General features: G+C 41.5%; 2 protein-coding genes across 2 annotated transcripts in view; one reads left to right on the top strand and one right to left on the bottom strand.

The window, feature by feature from the left end:
- Window positions 1–738: 738 nt before the first annotated feature.
- Window positions 739–17,427, bottom strand: LOC129371436 (PH domain leucine-rich repeat-containing protein phosphatase 1-like). Its single transcript, XM_055048027.1, has 17 exons — window positions 15,582–17,427; window positions 11,388–11,584; window positions 10,598–10,723; window positions 10,237–10,385; window positions 8,669–8,815; window positions 6,916–7,143; window positions 6,245–6,447; window positions 6,100–6,160; window positions 5,925–6,020; window positions 4,535–4,690; window positions 4,238–4,438; window positions 3,965–4,127; window positions 3,518–3,648; window positions 3,323–3,439; window positions 3,020–3,214; window positions 2,703–2,940; window positions 739–2,435 (listed from the first exon to the last, which is right to left on the bottom strand). The coding sequence occupies exons 1-17, from the start codon at window positions 17,101–17,103 to the stop codon at window positions 1,320–1,322; spliced, it is 5,046 nt and encodes a 1,681-aa protein (XP_054904002.1). The 5' UTR covers window positions 17,104–17,427; the 3' UTR covers window positions 739–1,319.
- A 1,371-nt stretch (window positions 17,428–18,798) lies between these two features.
- The window catches only part of si:ch211-191a24.3 (tensin-3), a 41,807-nt gene continuing 38,589 nt past the window's right edge, over window positions 18,799–22,016 (top strand). Inside the window, exons 1-2 of the mRNA XM_055055875.1 lie at window positions 18,799–18,937; window positions 21,431–21,604. Coding sequence (XP_054911850.1) covers window positions 21,455–21,604 — 150 coding nt within the window. The 5' untranslated portion in view covers window positions 18,799–18,937; window positions 21,431–21,454. The remainder of the gene's footprint in view (window positions 18,938–21,430; window positions 21,605–22,016) is intronic.

The following is a 22,016-nucleotide window of genomic DNA, read 5'->3' as shown; positions in this document are numbered from 1 at the left end:
GACAGTGAAGCGACTGTTCAAAGGCTTGATTACAAACAAAACAAACTCCCACTTCAGAGGATTTTTAGAAAACAGAGCAGCAATTGTTACAGCAGAGGAAAGGCCAGATATTGTGCCTTGCAGAAGTACTCAGACGTCTTAAACGTAACATTTTCTTATGATACAAACTTTATATTTAACATGTCAGACCAACTCAAATCAGTCCCTAATAATGAAGTGGATGGAAATCTACAAATAAATATCTGAAAATTGCCACAAGAACATGGGTCAACCATGTCACCTTATTGAGATTAGCTTTTAGAAATGGTTTTTAGGTGTGTGCAGTCACAAAGAAATTATTTAAAAGCGTCCGTTTGTCCTGTTGACATTTTTGCCACAACATGGAGAACACCAAACCTGTGGAAGAAGTGTCTGGTCAGAAAGGGACAGAACTGGACTTTTTGGCTTGCAAAATGTTTGTGCAGGAAAACCAACATCTACTGGGAAGATGTGGAAACCAATAGATGCTATAAATAGCAACAAAAGGTGGCGGCATGCAAAAGGGTTGCTGCACTTAAGATTTTTCTTTTGCAAAAAATCTCAACTATATCCTATTTTTGCTTTACAACTATGCAACAACTGTGATTTAGTATTTGTAACGTGAATAAATAAGGAAAAGTGTTGCTGGTTCTTGTGAAATTCTGCAGGCCATTGTTGAAACTAAAAACTTCAGAGAAAGAATGCACAACGTAAACATGCTGCAGTTATCTGAAAACTTTATTGTTTAGCAAAAGTAGGTCTCTTGTTGTGCTGCTTGCTGTACCGCTGCTCTGAGCTGTTAGTAACTAGAAATGTTGCAGCGCCACCTACAGAACACGGACCTGGAACGTCACCAGCCTTCAGGAATAATCATCTTTTCTCTCAGAGAATATTAGTTAAGCCTCAGTGACTAAATAAAGTATTAAACTCCTAGGAGTTAGTTAAACAGTTCCTAACTCCGACACCTGTAAGGCCATGAGCTGCAACCCGAATGCTGGTCCAGTTCTTAAAGTACCGTTTAATGTAGAACTGATCTGAAAAGCTACTACAACAAAAAGTGCTTCTTCATATCATAGATATGGTAATAATCATTTACATGTGAAGATTTAAATCAACATAAAGTTACAAAAATTGCATCGTGTTTCACGGTTTGTTAACAGTACAAAATAAAGTGGGTCAGGAAACCTCAAAAAGAGTTTCTGGCCCAAATTGAATTCTGAGTCCGCAAAATCAAAGACTCCTCCCTCAGTGATGCTGAGTGATGATGATGGTGGTGATGATGATGATTCGGACAGCAGCAGTCAGAGCGGTGTGACAAAATAGTCTGCAGGTCTCTGATAGGTGTGTGTCTGCATCTGCTCCTGCTGCTGCTGGATGATCTGCCGGACCTCCTCCTCCAGCTCCGGTGGGATGATCAGCTGGTCGTCTGGGTCAGGCTGGGCGGGGGCATTGAAGTAGCCCCCCTGCTTCCTGATGGGGGCGTCTGCGGCCTCCTCAATCAGATCCTGGCTGCGGCCCTGGCAGGCGACTGAACCGTTGGCCCGCGCCCGGCGGCCCAGCGTGGCTGAGCGGGCCTCCTGGTTCGGGGAGGGCGGCGGGATGGGTGAGGGAGACGGGGATGTGAGGTTGGGAGTTAAGAGTTCGTTACCAGAGACAACGGGTTTGTATGTGCTTGTGGTGTTGGAGTGAGTGGAGCCGTGCCGGAGCAGGCAGTGGACATCTGCCTCCACCTCCACCCGGCTGCCGTTGGAGAACACGCCGGCGATGGGCTCCTCGTCCTCACTGTCCAGCCCGTTGTCCGACAGCGCTCCGGAGAACTGCCTCTGGAAGCCGCCGCCCCCAGCAGCAGGTCGGCGCGCACCGATCCGGCCTTGAGCGTTCAGATGGGAGCTCAGAATCTCCGTGGGCGGTGCCGGTGGCTCCTCTGAGGACGCTGTGGAACCCACTTCGCTGCTCATCTCAGAAGTGCTAAACTCGCTGCTCAACTCGCTCACGGTCCCTGAGGAGGTGGGCGGCAATGGAATACTCCCGTCGCTGCCGGAGGCGAAGGGATTCAGAGCAGGCTGGGCGGCGGGCCCAGGGCTGGGCGGAGGAGGGGGCGGCTCGCAGAAGCAGCAGCAGTCCTCTGTGATGTTGAGCTGGACGACGACAGCGCTGAGGCTGTCAGAGCAGCCATAGCTCTGGGCCAGCGTCACCAGCTTCTTAGCCGCAGTGAGAGCGTCTGGAACGTTCCGCACCGCCTCGATCGCCTCGTTGGGAGACAACAAGTCCCACAGTCCTCGGCTGCCCAGGAGGAAGAACTCATCCTGAGGAGTGAGCGTCACCATGGAGAAGTGTGGGCGGGGCGTCACAGAGGGACTGAGGAAAGAGTATCCCATCATCCTGGTAGAGTCGGTCACACCACTGACCTTGTTATCCTGCAGAGACGAAAACAGACATGATAAAAACACAGCGTCTGATCACACGTAATAAGAATAGTTATTATTGTAAACTATGTTTAAAATATTAAATAAGGACTCAATGTTTGAGCAATGGAAGAAAAATTATTTGAATGGAAGCAAAACGATGGAGTTGAGCTAATTTAATCTCACTCAGCATCCATACAGATTTACATCACTTTTAGATTTGGAAAAACTATGAACCACCTTTGATTTCAACCAAACCATGGATGTTTTCGACGTTACCTCTGTGATGATGGCGTTGTGCTGCCGGACCCTCTTGTACTCGGTCTCCTCTCGGACGGTGTGGACTTTGGACAGCAGCAGCGCTCTCCCTCCTCGGCACAGTACGGCTTGGCAGCGGCCCACGTTGGCCGCTTTCAGGGTGAAGCAGCTGCCTGGCTCGCCAGGCGCCACCGGGTCGTGTCTGATGTGACATAATGCTGCCGAGCCGCCCATCTTCTGACCGGCCGTGCCCAGCTTCCTGCAGACGCCACAAAAAAAAGCAGTGTCAACAACAGCCAGCTGCTTTCTTCCTTAATGAGGAGTCCGGTGAGGTTTACCGCTGCATGGTGAGAAAGGTATTGGTCATGTAGTCTTCCTGCTTTGGCCCCCGGTGCAGCTCTTCGGCCAGAACATCTCCCATAGTGCACTGCAGCAGGTAAGGCACCTCGACGTTCTTGTCTCCATCAAAGACGCCATACAGAGCTTCTCGCATCCCACAGAAGGTGTCCTGGGCCAGAGCGGCCACACACAGTCTGAGGACGACAACAGTTCATCAACAGAGATAAAAGCCAGGAAACACTTCTAATTCTAGACATTCTAAACAAACGAGTGTAAAATAGAGCCAGGAATTAAAAACTGACTTGTTTTTGACTCCGGAAGCCTCTGTAAAGCCGTGACTCCACACTGCAGGGACGCCGTGGCTTTCGCTTGCGGCAGAAGCAGACGGAGACGGATCCACCCGGAAACAGCGTATGTTGCTGCAAGAAGAAAAAAAAAACATTTTTTAAAGACAGTCCTGTGTCTGAAGGTTTCTGCTGAAGATTTTCTGTCCATACTTGAGGAGTTCCAGGCTCTTGTGGTCGAGGTTGAGTCGAGGGTTTCCGGTGAGGTCGAGCTCCAGGAGTTTTGGGGGAAGAACCTCAGGCAGTGTGACCTCTGTCAGCTCGTTGCAGCTCAGATCGACGCACTGAGAATGGCATGGCGAGAGCTCAACATGAACGTGATTCTTATTAGATTCTCCGATTTTAAATTTTTGCCTTTGTTTGGATGTTTAAGGACATGAACAACAGCCTAACTACAACAGTCAGCTGCTGTAATTTCACCCAAAAGCTTTAGCTAATGTGAATAAGTGGAACATAAAAAATGTTTGAAAACAAAAGCATTCACTATTTAAATTTCCTTAAATTTGGTTTCTAAATGATAGTTATTTTATGGATATAAAAATGAATATTTTCAGCATTTTTGAAGCACTCTAGATTGATGCTGGGATTCCTCTGACGAACCTTAATTTCGGGCAGCTGCAGCACCTCTGGGAAGGTATTGATGCAGTTGGAGTGGGCGGACAGCGTGTGCAGCCGCCGGCAGCTCAGGATGGTGGTGGGAACGGCTCTCAGTCGGTTGCCGCTCAGGTCCAGCTCCTCCAGCAGCTCCAGCCGAGCCAGTTTACTGCAGAAAGAGGAGAAAATGCTCTACTGTGCCTGACATGATAATTGACGTGCTGAAACTCTAAAAGAATAATTTGATATATTTACAGAGACATGTTTATTGCGTTGTACCTGGCAGTGAAGGTTTGAAGCTGGTTGTAAGCGAGGTGCAACACCCTGAGGCGGCCGTGTCCCGTCAGCAGAGGGATGCATTTGTCTGTCAGGCTGTTATTGGTCACATACAGCTCCTCCAGGCTGCTGCAGGAATCATCTGACAAGCTGGCTGCAGGCAGATCGTCCAGCTTATTGGCCGATGCATTCAGGTAGCGCAAGCTAGGATGAAATCCAGAACACAGAGTAATTACTACACTTGAAAAATTGAACAAAACAATAAAAAAAGCCAGAGAAATGTGAGGAGAAGAGAGCCACCTCTGGGCTTTGATGAACAGGCTGTGGGGGAGCTCCGTCAGGTGGTTGTGCTGGAGATCCAGGACCTCCAGCTGGGAACTCTCCAGCCTATCAGGGAGCATGCATACGTCATTCCAGCCTGCCAGCAGCTTCCTCAGACTCCCACTAGAGAGCAGCCTGTCACACAAACACAGTCGGGTCAGGCTGTGGACTGTAAAGCTGTGAGTGGAACTCCAGTTTGTTGCTAAAGTTCAATGAGTTTAAACACTCAAGAGGGACCAGCAGAGAACAGAAACATGTTCAACACAGCTGGATCCAGATTCATGTTTCCGTGTCTATATGGAAACTGAAATGAATCATGTAGATTGTGGCCAAACAGACAAACTGTAAAACTGTTTCTCCAGAGAAAGCAGAAAGTTAAGAGTTTGTTCTTCAGTTGTTTAGTGGTGTGGTAGAGGCTCAGGCTGGCTACATAGAATATAAACAAGCAATGATGTTGCACTATGATTAAATGAAAATAGAGAAGGTAACATTTCAAAACAAAGTCAAACATAATGGCTTGTTCAAATTGGTCTACAGCAGAGACATTGCAGAGTTTCTAATGGGCTCGACCAGATGGAACAGAAAAAGATGCAGTTCCATATTAAGGAAAATATAAATATGATACTGGAGTTTTATTTGATTGTATTTATAACTAATATATCAGTATACATAAGTGAACCTAATCTTTTTATTTTCTGCAATCTTGTCTTTTTGTATCCGCTTGTACACATTAACGTCATTTTAATCTGGGACTTTACTTACAGATTAGTTATTCTTTTTCTAGGACAGAACAAAGGTGTAACTGTGCTGATTTTTGACAAGAAGGTAAACTTGAATTTATTATGTATATTTTATACTGTGTAGATAAGGAAAAGTCAAAAAGAGTGTTAAATTCCTTAACTGTGGTTCGAATCAGTTTCTAGAGGGTTGAACGTTGGACACCAACAGGGAAACGTCTTTAAAAAAAAAAACAAGCGCAAACTGGTTTATTGGTTTGCCTTAAAACCAACTCAACCAGTTCAGCCATAAAGTTTGGTCAAATGTTTAGCCAGAAAAATACCAGAAGCTCGTCCATTGCTACAAAGTGTGCTGAATGTGCAAGTTCCAACTGAGAGACATTTAACCAAACATTAGAGAGGATTTATGTTTCCATTTCAGTCTGGATGCATAATTTTAATCCTGAGTGGATTAAAGAGAAAAAAAAAAACAACTAGTTTCCACAAAGAGGTCATTTGGTTTTTTGAATCGAAATCTGAAAGTTTTCCAGAAACCACTACGGTTTTAGGAATCTTTAACTCAACCTTTCATCATTTTTGGTTCATTAGATCTTCTTCGGTGGCTGTGTGTGGTGTGTTTTCGTGCTGCTCACCATACGGGCAGCTCGGTGATGCAGTTATGGTTAATGTCCAACACCTCCAGTCTGCTGCTCTGACACAGCCAGTCTGGGACACCTCCCAGCTTGTTCCTTTAGGAAAACAAACCCAGTCAGTGCGCAGCTTTCACACACTGTGAATAAGAAAACGAGGTGCCGACATTTTCCCTACCTGCAAAGATCCAGAACTGTCAGATTCTCTGGCACGGGCTGCACCTCAAGCTGCATCAGCTCTGTAAACACAGGCACAGCAGTGTGTGAGGGCGATGTGTCAGGCCTCGTCAGTTTAGGTCTCATAGTGATAAAAGTGTCAGTACCATTATGGCTGGCGTGCAAGCTCTTGAGGGCGTGGCCGCTGACTCTGAGGAGGGAGAGAGAGTTTCTGTCACAGCGCAGCAGCTCCAGCTTCCCTAAGCAGCTAACGTCCAGCTCCTGTAGGCCGGCGTCCCGCACGTCCAACTGGATGATGTGCTGCAGCTGCTCCCAATCAGCCACCGTCACTTTGTCAAGCCTGTTCAGTCTGAATTACAGCCACAGGGAGAAGAAATTATACTGTTCAATTAGATCTTTTTTAAGGATATATCAATTTATACCCAAGGGTATAAATATATATTTCAAAGGGTATATCAATGACTTTATGACTCAGGGTTCATAAACTGTATGAACTCTGAGTCTTCATCGAAAAGAAGAAAAATGACTTCAGGTAGTGGGAAAAAAGTGTGACTTTTTCATTAGGTCTGTGAAGTATCTGATTTCAACTGGAAACGTTTTCTAAATTAAGGCTTTTAATTAAAATTCAGATTGCATTTTATTACAAAACTGTGCAGTACTTTGGAAACCATGAAAGAGCTAATTGACAGGATTTCTGGCATCATAAAATGTAATTATTAAGAAATGAGTAAGTCTTTCTCTCATATTGTCTTTTACATGTTAAGTCAGGATTCCTTATCTTCCAAAGACTGTTTTAGAAGGTGATTGATCTTTTTACCTGAGATCTACATATCGAGTGTGCAGCCACTGCAGCCCAGCCATGTCCAGGACAGACAGCCGGTTCCCTGCCAGGCAGAGCTTTTCCAAGCCTCGGAGCTTCTCCAGGAAAGGAGGGATACTGCTGAAATAGTTAAAGGACAAGCCGAGGTAGATGAGGCTCTCCAGAGAGCCCAGCTCTGCAGGCAGTGAGCTTATAATGTTCCCGTCCAGGAGGAGAGTCTGCAAGCTGGCCAGAGGAGGAGAGGTAAAGGTTAACAGAGAGCACCGAAGACCCATATCAAAACAGCCAGCATTCGTTTTCCTATCAAATCCAAAGATATACTAATGATGAGCTTCGAACAAATATGGCTGACATAATATTTCACTTCAGCCTGATTCACCAAGATGGAAGCAAAAGTTGATTAATTGCAGCACTGATAAATCTAACCATCAGTTCCAAGTCTTTGCACATTAAAATCTGAGAGCATATTAGTTTTGGACGAATTGAAAACATAATCTTTAAAAGATTTCCAAAATAAAACTTCTCCAAAACAGGGTCTAGTTACAGAACAGTTACTCCCTGTGCCTCACAGGAAATTAAAAAACAAAGTTTTCCAAATTAAGGTTTTTAATTAAAATTCAGATTGCATTTTATTAAATTCTCACATAGATTGAGTTCTTCAGTTTTTTTAGCTCTTGGAGGATCATATAATCGGGCATGTTGTCGAACAGCCCATCGGTGGCGGTGAGAATTATGTCACCCAGCTGCACGTCAAATTATTTTTTTCCTACAAGATCCATGAAAATAAAAATGATTGTATTCAATGTAATAAAGGGAAAAGGTCTGATCTACTGTTGATTATAAATGTTTATTTCATAATTAAAGTAATCTAGCGTAATTATAAGGAAGTCTTTCTGTAATTGGCCATGTTTTACACTAAAGGAGCAGAGGCATTAGACTCATTCTTTAAATGAGACTGCAGAAAGTCTTCATATATTTCTTAATCTGGCATAAAGCATCATGTTCCATCATGGATGTAACTGGACCCAGTGACCCAAAAGTACTAAAAGAGCAGCTGTGCCATAATCTAACAGCATCTCCTTCACTCAGTAACAACTTCCACACCAAAGAGTGTGGTTAACCTAAACTTGGTGTAAAGTGTGGTGCATTCCCTGACAGAAGAAACGTTCTGAATTTTGCATTCTGGCAGAGTGATAGTTGATCAGAACGGTCAGCAACACTGATTGTTCCCCATCAGTGTTTTGTTTTCACATTTGTGATGTAACACCATGTTTGTACCACTCATGCAAGTGTGTTTGTGCAGACAATTTTTTTTAAAGATTATTTATTATATCACATATTGACTTATTAAAATCTCAGACTTTAACATTTAAAACTACTTGCAATAAAACAAACTCCACTGTGACAGTCGTGGTGCTTTCATGGTCTGCCGTCCAGACCTTGGTGTGTTGTTAAACATTAACTTTTCTGAGAAAATCTACAATGTCTGACAAACGGGTCACTAGAGATCCAGTTGGTTAAATTCCTGATGCAGCGATAGAATCAGCATGACTCTGCACTTAAGCTGGAATCTCTGCACTGTCAGGACACATGTTTGGTTTTCAGCCAAATCCTCGACTAATGCACAGAGGGATTATTCTGGACTGATGCCTCAGCATCAAAGTCTCTGTCAGCCGCATGCAGGTCAGTGAGGAGGCATTCTGCGCATGTGCAAAACGGTGCTTCAATGCTCACTGCGGCCCTCACTTACTTGTTCATGGTCGCAACTTCTGCAGGCAGACAGGAGAGACGGTTTCCAGACAGGTTGAGCTCTGAGAGCGAAGTGATGTCGCAGAGGGCCAGAGGAAATTCAGACAGAGCGTTATTTGACAGACTCAGGCTTCTCAGTTTACAGAACCTAGAGAGCAAAAGAGACAGACGAGTGAAACAGGGAGGGAAAAACAGACACAGAATTTTACAGATATTTATCTTTGCTATAATAGAACTCTGACCTTCTTCTAAATTAGGTAAAAACTTTTTGTATCTAATTTAATAGTTATAATTTCATTAAATCTCTTTGATAAACAAATTCACCGTGTATTTTAGTTTAAACCTGATTGGCTCAAAAAATCAGATTGAAAAATATTTAGAATTTCTAATTGTCTCAAATATTTTTTCATTATATATCCATATCTATTCAAGTATTTCGATAGAAATTGCCTCATTTCTTTCGGTTTATTCTTGTGTTGGTTCTTTTATTCCATGCAAGTTGTGCCTCCCTTACAGGCCTAAACTGATCCAGATTTATGGTCAGACTGAGGCTGGAAGACAGTCAAAGTGGAAAGTTGCTGGCAATCCACAATTAAAAAAAAAAAAGTAACTGGTGGAAAACCCTTTGTGGGAAGTTTGTTTTTATCGAGAAACAATACTAGTGTACATGTGAATTTCCATCAGCTTTCAGTGTGGAGCTCGTTCAACATTAAGTTATAATAAAGAGAGGTAAAATTTGAACACTGATTGGAAAATATCTGCTTCCAGCAATGTTTTACCAAAATTCTGATACTGCAAGCTATTAACAGATATACTGTGGCTCGTCTCCTCTATGTGAAAAATTCTGGGAACACAAACGCGTATAGAGCTGTAAAAATGTCTTCGGCTGAGTTGTTTTTATTCAAAACAAGTAGTCAGCGTCTCCCACCAAATCGACAGCTGTGTACACAAACTGTAAGATGAGCCCCGAAGCTCATCTGAGGAAGAACATCTTTGATGGAATCCAACCGACACGCTGCTTTCAGCACTCACATGGTAGATGACAACGTCTGAAAACGCTATATTATTTAGAACAGACTGGGGACGTTTCTTACATTACATTTACACTTTCTGTTCCAAGTTTCAGTTTCTATTCTGACCAAAAGCGAACAATCAACTTGTTCGCTTTTGTGGTTTGAAGAGGGAATTTTTCAAGAGTGCCAGGTTCAGTTTTATCAAGTGTTATGTAATTTCTCCAAAAGTAGGATTTTTCATGGAAAAACTGAAGATCTAGGTTTTGAATGGTTAAACGGCAAAAGGACTCCTAAACCTCACAGGAGCTGAACATCAGTAACTAATTCAGAATTTTTGAATAGATGCCCCCAGTCCCAAGAGGTCACATGATGTCGTGTCTGTCTGTCATCTCCACTGCAGCTCATTCAGAACCACAAGAGCATCATCTGTAATTTCAGCATAACTGCTTCCTCTTTCAGGCATGTGGCATATCTTCCCCCCCCCAAAAAAAACCCCAAAAAACTGATAACTGCAAACAGTTTCAAAGTGTATTGTGAGTGAGCTGAACAGTCTCACCTGGTGAGAGCAGGAACACCTTTATGCAGGGACATGAAGTTGTTCTTGAGGTTGAGGTGTGTTAGGTCCTGGCTATAGAACAGCTGAGCGGGCAATTCCTCCAGGCTGCAGCACGACAGGTCCACAGAGTTCACCCTCTGAGAGGCGATCTGGGTAGAGACGGCACGAGAAACGCGACTTAAAGGCCAGGAGAGAAGCTTGTGACATCCATCTGAAAGACCAATCTTTAAAAATTAAAGAGGTTTTCGTGAGCAGAGAACAGAAAATTGTTGCTTTAAGATGATCCCGAAACATTATGAAAGAAGTTTGACAAAAGTTGAGGTTTCAAATTGTGAAGAAGTTCAATTTTTGGAGTTTGTACATTAGAGGCCATCCTGTGCCAGCGCAGGTGCTCGGTGTACGAATCATAGCTGACGTAGTAGATCTGATTCTGGGGACCGGCAGAGCTGAATGCCAGACAGTGGCTGTGCCTCTTCACTTCTTCCACCTGAAACAAAGGAGGCATTTTAGTTCCCACCGTCTACAAGAAACGCAACTCTCCACCTGATCGAGGGATGAACCAGGGTTGTTTATGTACACAAGCTATGTTGATGCTTAAAGGCAACAAAAGTCCGAAGAAACAATATTTGCTGACAAAATATGCAGAGCTGTTACTTAAGAACTTGAACGATTAGAAAAAAATTCTAACTTTAGAAGGAAAAATATGTAATGCCCCAAACATCTCACTAAAAAAAACAAAAGATGAATTATATTTACAAACTAAAAGGGAAAGTGGGTAAAAAGCACCTACCCAAATCTAAGTAAACAAAGGGTGGAATCACACCAGCCCTGTTTATTCCACTGGAATGCAAATGTAGATGCATTCAAGGTTGCACTCTGAATCTTCTTCTGAAGATTCTGAGCGTCATGTCATTTCCATTTTTTGTATAGCACCACCACAGGTGAAGAGGAGTAACAGGCTTTTCAAAAAGTTTATTTTATTTGGCACAGTGCAGTGCGAAAGCAAAGCACAACAGCTGAAAATGTAACAAATGTTGCAGCTTTGGTCCCCAATTGAACTGAGACTACTAGACTACCAGGTGTGAAAACACCCTTACACTCCTGTGACAGTTTAGATGTTCCTGACTAAAAATCAGCAGAAAACATCTGACCTTTCCTCCGATGAGGGGCAGGATGTGCATCTTGCCCGTGTGGGCATGTTTCACTGATGACACTATGAGGCAGGTTCCACTCAATGTGACCTGACGCTTTGACCAGCGGTTCACCGGCAGTGCCAGCTTCCCTTTCCGCACGTTGAACACCCCAGAGAGCTGCACGCGCTCAGAACCTCCCACGCTGCGAGGCTTACCTGTTAGGACAGAGACAGGAGGGTTAAATGACACTGAACAGGATCATTAATGATCAGACTTACCAGCAGTTGAGAGCTTTTATTTATTTATATTTTTTAGTTCTTTGGGATGTTGTGAATTATCTCCCTCTCTGTGGGTGTCTCTTTCAGAAAAGGAGAGTTGTTATGTAAGAGAACTAAAGCTCAATAGGCTGCCACAGTGAGCAGTCACTCAGATGAGATTTGCTGGGTTTTTAAGCATTCACAAACACAAAACCAGAGTGCAAAAAACTTTGAGGCTAGCAACAGTTCCTGCAGTCCATTTAAGCCTGCGTGTTCAAATTTCTCTGCACTCACATCCACTATGTAACCTCTACTAAAACTGTCAGATCAAATCCACCAGGGAACAAGAGAAAGTGAGACCCATGAAGGGCCTGAACCACAAAGAGGCCTGAAATTAGATTAGCTTGTTACGCAACGTCTTACAACAGAAGAACCTCCGTTCTCTTGGCTGCTCCGTCCAGCGACAGAGACACACAGAGGGAGGGCAGCAACAAGGACCCCGCTCAATGAGCTGCACTTCCTTTTCTTTAGTGAAAATCGTGTGAAGCGTGAGTATTTCAGGGTGCTGAGTAAGAGGCAGAAAGCCAGTAAACACGAGTTTATGTGTCAACAAACTTTTGCCCATTGAGCAACAAATTAGGTAAAGCTAAATATGAAGATATATTTACACACAATGAAAATATCTCTCCCCCTTCTTTTTAGACACACATAAGGATTTAGATCATGAATGAGGACATAAAGAAAATTAAAGAAGCTACATAAAAAAGCTTTGGAAAAAACATATTGAGCCAAAAGCAAGATCTTTGTCTGATTAACAAGTCCATTCAGGGAACACTGCCTATGACACACAATCAAACAACTTGCTTTGTCATAAAACATTGTTGTAAAAATTAATTAAAAGATTGTTATGTTTGTTCCAATCTCACAGGGTATACATGATTTATTTGGAGCATTTTTAAAATAAAATCTTGCTTTCCACCTAAAAGAAAGACTTTTTTGAATTTTAATTAATGTTCAGAAATCTACTAAGGACACACATTCACCGTTTCACTTGACTAGTTGAAGACTTAATAATAAAACATATTGTTGGCCATCAGTGTTGCAGGGTGGGTACACACAGGAACAGAAAACACTCTAAACTCTGCTGATGCAAGACAACTTTTGAAACAATTTGCTTTAAATAGATGAAGCCTGACAGTTGAGTCCAGAAAACCCAAAAGATGTGCTTCTGCTGCATATTTCAAAGCATAATGAGGTTAAAAGTATCTTCTTTCTTTCAGATGAACATTTGAGGTTCCTGTTTCTATTTGAACAATACAGTGAATTATGTTTTGCGTGGATCCACCCTTCTCTGGGCGGTGTACACATGATATGTTTTGTTGTTACATGCCCTTTCCTTCCTTCTATTTCTCTGCTTAGAGGAAATTCTGCCTCTCATCAAGCAATTGCTAATTCTTCAACTGAACCTTTATTCCAATTCCACCAAGTATCCAACAACCTTCTTCCCTTTTGCGACAGAATAGCCAGCAACAACTTTGCCTCCAGATAGCGTTGAATTTCGAGTTCAGAACGATTGAGGAATCAATCTTCAACCTTGTGGATTATAGCAGCGTCCTCTGGATGGAGGAGGAGCCCTCGCCTCCAGCTGTCTCAGAGAGATCCGAAACACTGAGGAGGTGAAATCTGAGTTCCCCTAAGGTCATTTTCTCTTACTGTCAGCACTCTGTGAGTTGCTATGACAGAAAGAGATGTGTGCACATGGCACTTTGCTGGTGGAATTTATGCCGTGTCAAAATTCCTTTGCCAGAAATGAACATCCCAGAGTGAGTCAAACCACACTTACTAACAGTACATAAAGATTATAATCTTCCAAAGAACTTTACTTACTGGTTCTTCCCAAAAACAAAAGAGGCATAAATTACTCAGAAGGATGGATGAATGCCAGTGAATTATTGTCACCTGACATCTCTTAGCTGTTTATCATGTCAGTCACACATATCAACCTCTCCCAGTTGCCTCAATGCACAACTGCTTTATCTGTACGGTTCCACCAACACAACTGTAATTCAGGTTGCCGCAGATGTCCCAGACTGTTGCGAGAAGCTGGCTTCAAAGTCTGATAGTTGTCTAAATCACTGATGAAACCAAAACAGAGGACCCCCAGTATAGCTGAACTAATGCTTGAGACCCCCTCTAAAAATGCTTATATCTGCCTATCTTAATAATTCAAACACCACCACAGTGGAAACCATGTTGGGACTAACACAAAAGCTAACATCCACGATCTTTCTTGTCTTAATTCTTGGGTGTACAGCCAATCAGTATCAAGCCAAATGAATGGTGCACCTGGATTGGCTGCTTTACATACAGCAACCAAAAAAAAGTGTTAAGTAGCATTATGTCTATGTCAGACCTTCCTAAGGTGCATTTTCTATCAAATTTTTTAGCTATGCTTTAAGAAAAATTCTGTAAAACAGTAAATTTTATGCAAACAATTAGAAGTTACTTTCTACATAAGAGTCAGCAAATACTGAACCACGAATAAGTGGGGGTCCTCTGTCTAGGTTCTGTATGTCTTCACTTAAAAAAAAGAAAAACAAAAAAAAAAACAAGATTTTGTGGGAGTACATCAAAGCAACATCTCAGCTGGGATTTTTAGGCACCAAACAGCACTAAGGGTCAAACTGTAGCTGTGTTTTGAATTTTTTCCAACTAAACAGGGAGGTCTGTTTAAGGACCTGAAATGAATGGACTGTGACACAGGCACTTCAGTAATTCAAGATGTTCATGACAGCCAGATGTATGATTGGACAATATATTGCAAATATAAAGTGGTAGTCATATTACTGTGTACAATAATCGTATTGCAAGCAAGTGTTTAAAGTGCAATATTTGTCAGCTAATACATTTCAAGTGTTATGAATTTGCGTTTTTGAAGTGAATGTAATATTTATCCAGAAGGTCAGAGTTTCGTGGCAGTAGATGCTTACACTGGACATGAATGGAGTTTCTTTAAATGCATATATGAAATAGAATGCATATATAAACATGATTTCTATTCTATTTCTAACAGTAAAAATATTTACTAAATCTAACATAAAATAAAAAAAAATAATTTTGTATCCAATTATTCACCAAAGCAACTGTCCCTAATTTAATATGAACACAATGTAAAAAAATCCTCTTATAAAATAACTTTAGCTGTCAACATAATATTTACATGTTTTTAAATTCCCAACTATTATTTTGATAACTGCATTTTAATGCTCTTCATCTCAGAAAATTGCCATATTTACAGTAAAAGGGAAGATATTTTCTCAGGACAAAACAGTGCATCCTGCTTTATTTATTGAACACCTCTGTGTTGAAAACATGACAATATTAGTTGCAACCAAGCATTCAGCTCCTGATTATGTAGCTCCCTGTTCTTTGTTGATGGTGTAGAAAACAAGGTCAAAAAAACAGTATCCAGTTGTGCTAATCCCAAAGGAGATCATGGATGTTTTTCTATCCTCTTACCAGGATAATCTGCAAAACAGGTTTGTTATCAATAACAAAAACAACAGAGGGGCTTTAGGAAGAGAAGCCTGCCGTGTAAAGACCGAACATCAGTCTTCAGCGCACTGAGGGACGACACCTGTTACTTTCTTATGTGTCATCTTACTGGGCAGCAGCTAGAGGGGCTGGAGCTGCTTTAAAGGCACAACACTGGGCATTGTGCAGGCAGGACAATACACTCATTTCACAGTTTCAATGACCAAACACAAAGACGGTACTCACAGTACACTGAGAATGGATAAACAATGACTGAGTGGAGACAAACCAAGCACTGCTGAAGTGGTCTGCAACAGCTTGGGTCTCTCGCTGCTTAACATGCAAACATCGAATCGGTACTTCAGTTCCTGCAACAGATTTGCAATCAACCCGTTTCTGTGATACACAAAACATTTCTTACCTAAGTAGAAGCGTATAAGGCAGCCAACTTCAGGATTCATCCCCTCCTCCTGCACCCTCCACTGGTCTTCGAACCCCAGATTGGTGAGGTACTCGTTGAGGATCTGCAGAGGCCGTTCATCATCCCCCAGCCGCCGCACGACTCCCCCATGAAGCTGGATGAAGAGGGTCGGGGTTGGACAGGTACAGAGGGGCTCGGGCCAGTCTCCGCCGCTCCCAGGGATCTCCTGGTCAGGCCTGACAGATGGCTGGCTGGTGAGAGGCCGAGTCAGAGAGCTGCTGGAGCATTTGGAGGGAGCTTTGATTAATTCGGGGGTATCTACAGTGTCACTTTTAGTATCATCATCCTTATGGGCTTCTGAGGGCAGCTGGTCTGCTGCAGAATTGTCCGTCGAGTGTGTTGGGGAGGAGGTGAGCTCCAGCTCATCTGAGGAGCTCTCAAATGGGTCAGGTCCCTCTGTAGCACTGTCGCAGCTGGGACTCGGCACTGAGGAATCGACACCCACACCCTCGCTGAAGGAGTCTTGGTGCTCTGTGCTCCTGGGGCCACCTGGACTGAAGTCCTCACAGGTGCTGCTCTCCATATCTGAACCAGAGTATGCCCCAAAACAGTCTACAGCGCTCTGGCTCAAATCAATGCCAATATCATTCAAGCAGATCTCAGATGAAGAGTTACTGTCAGTTTTGTCATCAATAAAAAAATTTGAGGGTATTTTAGAGTCAGGGCAATTTTTTGCGTTTTCGTTCTCCTCCAATTTAGGAGTTTTCACATCCACAGTGTCCATATGTCCATTACTATCTTTACAAAGATCATTTGGGTCAGAAGATACAGCAGCGGGTTTGCAGTTTATTCTCAGGACAGCCCCAGATTTACTTCCCTCCAGCTTAATGGCCACCTCTTTCGCTGTGGTGTCCACGGTGCAGAGCACTGGGCGCGGAATGGAGGGCGTGAGCCAGTCGTGGACGTGGATACAGCCTCGCCGGAGGTCCGATCTCACCCATGACTTGTCAGAGGCCTGGAGCTGCTTCGACTGCTTCTGCCGGAGGAAAGTCTTCCTGTCCAGGCTGAGGGTGCTCAGTGGAGAGGCTGAGGGAGCGGGGTTGGGTGCCTCGACTGAGGACGCTCCAGGCGGAGCCCCCAGAGACAAATTCCTCTTGTGTCGGTGTCGCCGCCTGTTCAGCAGCGAGTTTACCGAAGTGCTGCTGTTCACCGACGTCAAGCTGTACATGTTGGCGGCTTTCACGACGGGAATGTTGCTACCTTTTCCCGTAGCGTTGGCAACTTGGTTCTGGTAGATCCCGTTTCTTATCGCAATCTGGAGAAGGGAGGTGGCTGCAAGTCCCTTCCCATAGAGTTTTGCCTCGGCGCCCCCACCCTCATCCTCCACGATGGAGGGTCTCTTTCCAGGGGGGAGAGAAGATAATCCGCTCGGCTTTACGATGTCCCCGCCATACTCTAGTGTCCCCTGTAGTGCTGGTGAAGCCGAAAGCGTTCCAGAGTCGTTGTCCTTCCCACTTTCCATTCTGTTAGCAAACCACGTCAGTGGCAGAGGAACAGCCCGCAGGTGAATGCTAGGGCGAGTTAGCTTCCAGCAGCTGGCTCGGTCTACTTACTGGCTTTGCGTTAGCTTAGCATGCTAAGGTACTGCGTAGTTGTTCCAGAGAGTTATCCTGCTACATCATCCCATTTCATCAGGCGGCCGTTAGCTCTCCAACCGGAGCTAACGGACTGGAGCGGAGAGGAAAACTGGCCTCTAGCTGTTTGACATTAGAGCTACGGCGACGAAAAGAAGCAGCAGTTACTGATAGAACCCGGGAGATTGACGGTCAGCGGCTGAGCGTGGACAGGGCGGGGTCTCATTGGATATGAATTATGATGCCTTCAAGTACGACCGTAAGGTTCGGGAATTTCACACACATATAGGCACATGACCCCGTACACTGTGGGAAGTACCTCATAGTGTTTATTATAATTTAGTGAAAGTACCAAGATGCCCAACTTGTTAAGAAATTGCGCTTGGCATTCAAACGAAATGTAATTATGAAATATGTCGGCCTCTTATATTTCACAGTATATCATAAAGTCAAAATTATGTTAAAGACTCAAATAATTGTACATCTCTTTATGTTGGAAACATATTATGGTTACTGACAACTGCAGCAACCATATTTTAATTTTTTTTTTTTTTGCATAAAATCATAACACCAACTGTACTGGACTTTCCACTAAATTAATGATTTCTGCAACTGAAATAAAACAGTGATGGTACCATAGCTTGAAGTTACAGAGGTTTGTCAAATAATAATAATAATAATATATAAAGTTATATGAAGAAAAAAGAAATTCGACAGAAACACTATTCAAACTCTTTAATTCACAGTCTCGTTTATTAAGTCTCTTGTCCTTATCTGTAGGAAGTCGCCTTTAAATCATATTTTAACGCCATCTAGTGGAATAAATGTTGATTAATCAGAGATATACTAGCAGTGCTGATAAGTGAAAGAAGTATTGTTTTACTGAAAAATTATCACTGTAATTTTCCTTTTTCCTTTCCTACGTACACTTAATGTAGGTATTGTAACTTATACAATAAAATTGTATACGATTTTATTGTTTGTATTATTGTTTTTAATTTACATATATATTTAACAAAGTTTTAACATTTTGAAGTATTTTTAAACTATGATTATGATTATTATTTTTTGTTGTTGTTGTAACAGTCATTGGAGTTTATAAAACATATAATTGTTATTAAAACATGTTAGTAGCCATTTAATATGACAAACTGGTTTCATTGTGTGATTTCCTGAATCGTTTGCAAATTATTTTGTTTTGAAATTTGTCTGTAAATAAAGTTTGACACACATTCACATAGTCAATGCAATTTTTTTCCAACTATAATTTCCAAAACATCATGACACTGATGATTAAAATATGTTTTCACAAATCATAACACCATAAAAGACATGGTTAGTTTGACAGGTCCTCTTTCACTCTAAGATAATCAAAAGTTGGCTGAGTGTCGTTTTTAAATTTTAATGTCATCATCTGTCACTCCAGACAACACAGAGATAAAACTGTTTAATCAGCCCCTGTTTGTTTTCAGAGAGGGTTGCTGGATTGTTATGGGTGTCCATGCAGACGTGAGTGAACTGCTGTCACATTGCAGTCCAACAGAGGGCAAAGTGCAAGCAGAGCTGTCACAGTATACTTTATCAAGCCCTTTTTCCTCTTCCTTCCTCCTCCCACCTTCTGTCAAGTCTCCACCTCGTCTCTTTTTAAGACCATTCACTCAGACTTTCACTCATCTTGCAGTGCTGTGCTGTGAATATAACACATTGTTTGTTCCAGCAAAGGTAAGCCTTTTTTTGTCGTTTTCTGACAGGTTATAGAAAAGTTTGAACTAGTGTTGACCTGCTCATTGTTCCATGAAGTTTGTCTTTCCCCTCCATGTAAACGGCCACTGAAGGTGAGAGCATGTGATGACTGGCAAATCTCACTGAAGAATGGTTCTACTGTAAATGCAAAGATTTATTCACTGGAACATTAAGGCAGAGAGTATACACAGATGTCTTTGCTGTGGGATTAAGATGCTGTTTAATCTCTGGCTCTGTATTAAAGGACTTGGAAGGAGTGAAATCCCTGCCAGTAGGAGTGCTATAATTCAGCTGATTAACATAACATAACCTTGATGCTAATATAATTTCTAAAATGAATTCTATTTTGAGCTCTTATGAAAACCGGAAGTTAATTTGGAAACCTTTAAAAAGTGCTTGATGAAAGAAAAAGCATTTGAATAAAACAGAATGAGAATTTGCAGTCATGAGATGCTGCTGTTAATTTCATTTCAGTTTTTTTTTTTAAATGTACTTTCAGTTTCAAATGATCTCCTTTTTAGGTAACGATCAAACTCTGCATCCAACAAAGCAATGGTGTTCTCCTATAAGATCATAAGTCAAACATAAAATAAACAAAGGTGGGTGATCCACTTGGGAATTCCATTCTATAAAAATGGGAAATAGAAACTGTAATTATATGTGGCCCACTTAGTACTCAAGGACTTTTCAGGGTAGCATGAGCGTGGTTGAGACATACACTTCTTGTTTTGGTTTCTCAGGCGGAGCACTGACAAATTTAGATGTGCAGCAGTAAAAAATGTTGGAAAAACAGCCCAGAAATACATCATTGCAAAGAAGTCACTCATTAAGATTGTTTGCCCAGCCCTGTTAGTGCTACTGCACTACTGCATCCCTTCTTTCTCTAGAAAGTGGGAAGTAAAGAAACAGGCCAGGACTGAAGAGTCATGTTTTTCACACAAAGAATTCGAATTTAAAGCCACATATTTGAGAGGAGAAGCACTATAAGGGTGGAAATTCCCCCAAATAGTTCAAAACAGAGACTGTTTTGATTATGTTCTTTTAGTCATTTATGAAATCATGTTTCTCTTTTTTGTGTCCTCTTTAAACTACTTAATAGGCTATTTCATATGTATTGGTTTTTGTATTGCTGTTATTTTGTCATAACCATGTTTCTGAATGTGAATTCACTTCATTTGAATTTTTAATCCCCCCTAAATTAGGAGGAATTTCTCAAAAATCTTTCTGAAAATGTGAATTTTGTTTGACATGTTTTATAGACATGACTTGAACATTTTCCCATTGTGCAGTTTTAATTCTTACGATAAAACAGAGCGGGAGGTTATTATTATGTGCAGCTGGTGAAAAGGGCTGCATCACAGTTTACTCTGCTGTGGTCACAAAGCTTGAGTGAACACGAGTTTAATCACGGCTCTTTGTGTTTTTCTTGCAGCCCAGCTCTGTGTCAGTCTCACTCCCAAACCAGAATTTATTTTTTCATCCAAATACTGACATGTAGCCCAGTGGATGGGTTACTCAGGAGTGAGGGAGGAAATTGCACACCTTAGAGTGCCTTTTAATTCGGTTAAAACAATTTGAAAATAATACTTGATATATTAAGAAATAAAAAATTGAAACCAAATTGAAGACCCTTCTGTTAAACATTGTCAGAGTGCATGTGTTGATCATTTCAGAGTGGATTAATAGTCATTTCCACTATATAAAATTTAAATATACAAGCACAGAAACACTAAAATTGTACAGATGAGAATACATCAATTTTGTCATTCTTGATTTCTGATCATATATGTATGTCAGATCAATTTGTCAAAATGTCCTGCTCTCAGATATTACATTTCCGTTTGCCATTTTTCTCAGTTTCAGTTTGAGATCAATTTAAATTATTAGTAAATAGCAGCATTGCTTAGTGATTTTACAGGTTTTCTTCTGTTCTATTCATGTCAAGAACAAAATAGATGAAATTAGCTATAGCAAGATGGAAAAGTAAACGCTGTAAAACAGTTTTCCTAAAAAGGTGAAAAGGACAACTGATTCACTGAGTAGAATTAGACACAAAATCTATGGTTTCTACAGAAATTTTGTTGCTGTTAAAGAAAATAAAGTAGATTTTTTAAGTCCAAATTTATTTTCTTTGTCTGTTAATTGTTTTAAATTTATAAACTGCTGAGTACTAAGTTCATGAACTCTCGTTTGTTTTTTTCCCAAGTCTCAATGTCGGTGAGAGTTTAATGTAAATAAGCATGTGCTTGGTCATGACCCTACTTTGTGAAGCAACATGTTCAAAAAAGGAGTGCATAAAACTGATGAAATCAGAAATTTGTTGAGTGGAATCCCAATGTGGCTCATGTGGTCAATGAACTCGTGACAAAATCTTGATAAATGCTGCGTTCACAGCTTAAAAATCTCACTTCCACAAATTTTTAATAACTTTCTTTTTACATATGTCCTGCATCACTTCCTGAATGTTTTCAGAGGCCAATGTAACTAAAAGCTGTCATGGAAGAACTACGACAAATTGATCTGACATACATCACAGAGTGCATCATCAGCATCATCAGCCCTTCTACATGTCCAGAGGATCTCTACCTGAAGAATCTGAGGAAGATTATCCCTATGCTAGAGTCTAAGCATGGGCACAACTATATGGTGAGAAAATATTGTTTTTAAACAGCTGTTTTTTTCATTATCCTTTTTACTCATGTATAAATCCAAATAACTACTTTGAAGGTCTTTTTAAGGACAATAACCATTAACATTAACCCTGACCACACTAAAAGATTTTTTAAATATTACTTTTTATGAGGAAAAACAATTAATCCACCAATTAATTTCAATTAATTGGGAAAAATCAACAGTTTATAAAAAGACAATTTAATTCCACTGATGGTACAAGGGCATGATTAAAAGAGGATCTGTAGAAATAAGAAATCCTTTAAATATACCTCTTACTTGATTAAACATAAATTAATAGAACTAATAAGTTTAATCCGATTATAATAATTATGTTAATAATTGCCATAGTTAACATAATTTTAATTATATTAATAATTGTCATTGT

The sequence above is a fragment of the Poeciliopsis prolifica genome, unplaced genomic scaffold, assembly GCF_027474105.1.
Source record: "Poeciliopsis prolifica strain line A6 unplaced genomic scaffold, Auburn_PproV2 SCAFFOLD002, whole genome shotgun sequence".
Classification (NCBI taxonomy): Eukaryota; Metazoa; Chordata; class Actinopteri; order Cyprinodontiformes; family Poeciliidae; genus Poeciliopsis; species Poeciliopsis prolifica.
The sequence above is the reverse complement of the archived record's forward strand: the minus strand, read 5'-3'. Positions and strand labels throughout refer to the sequence as shown.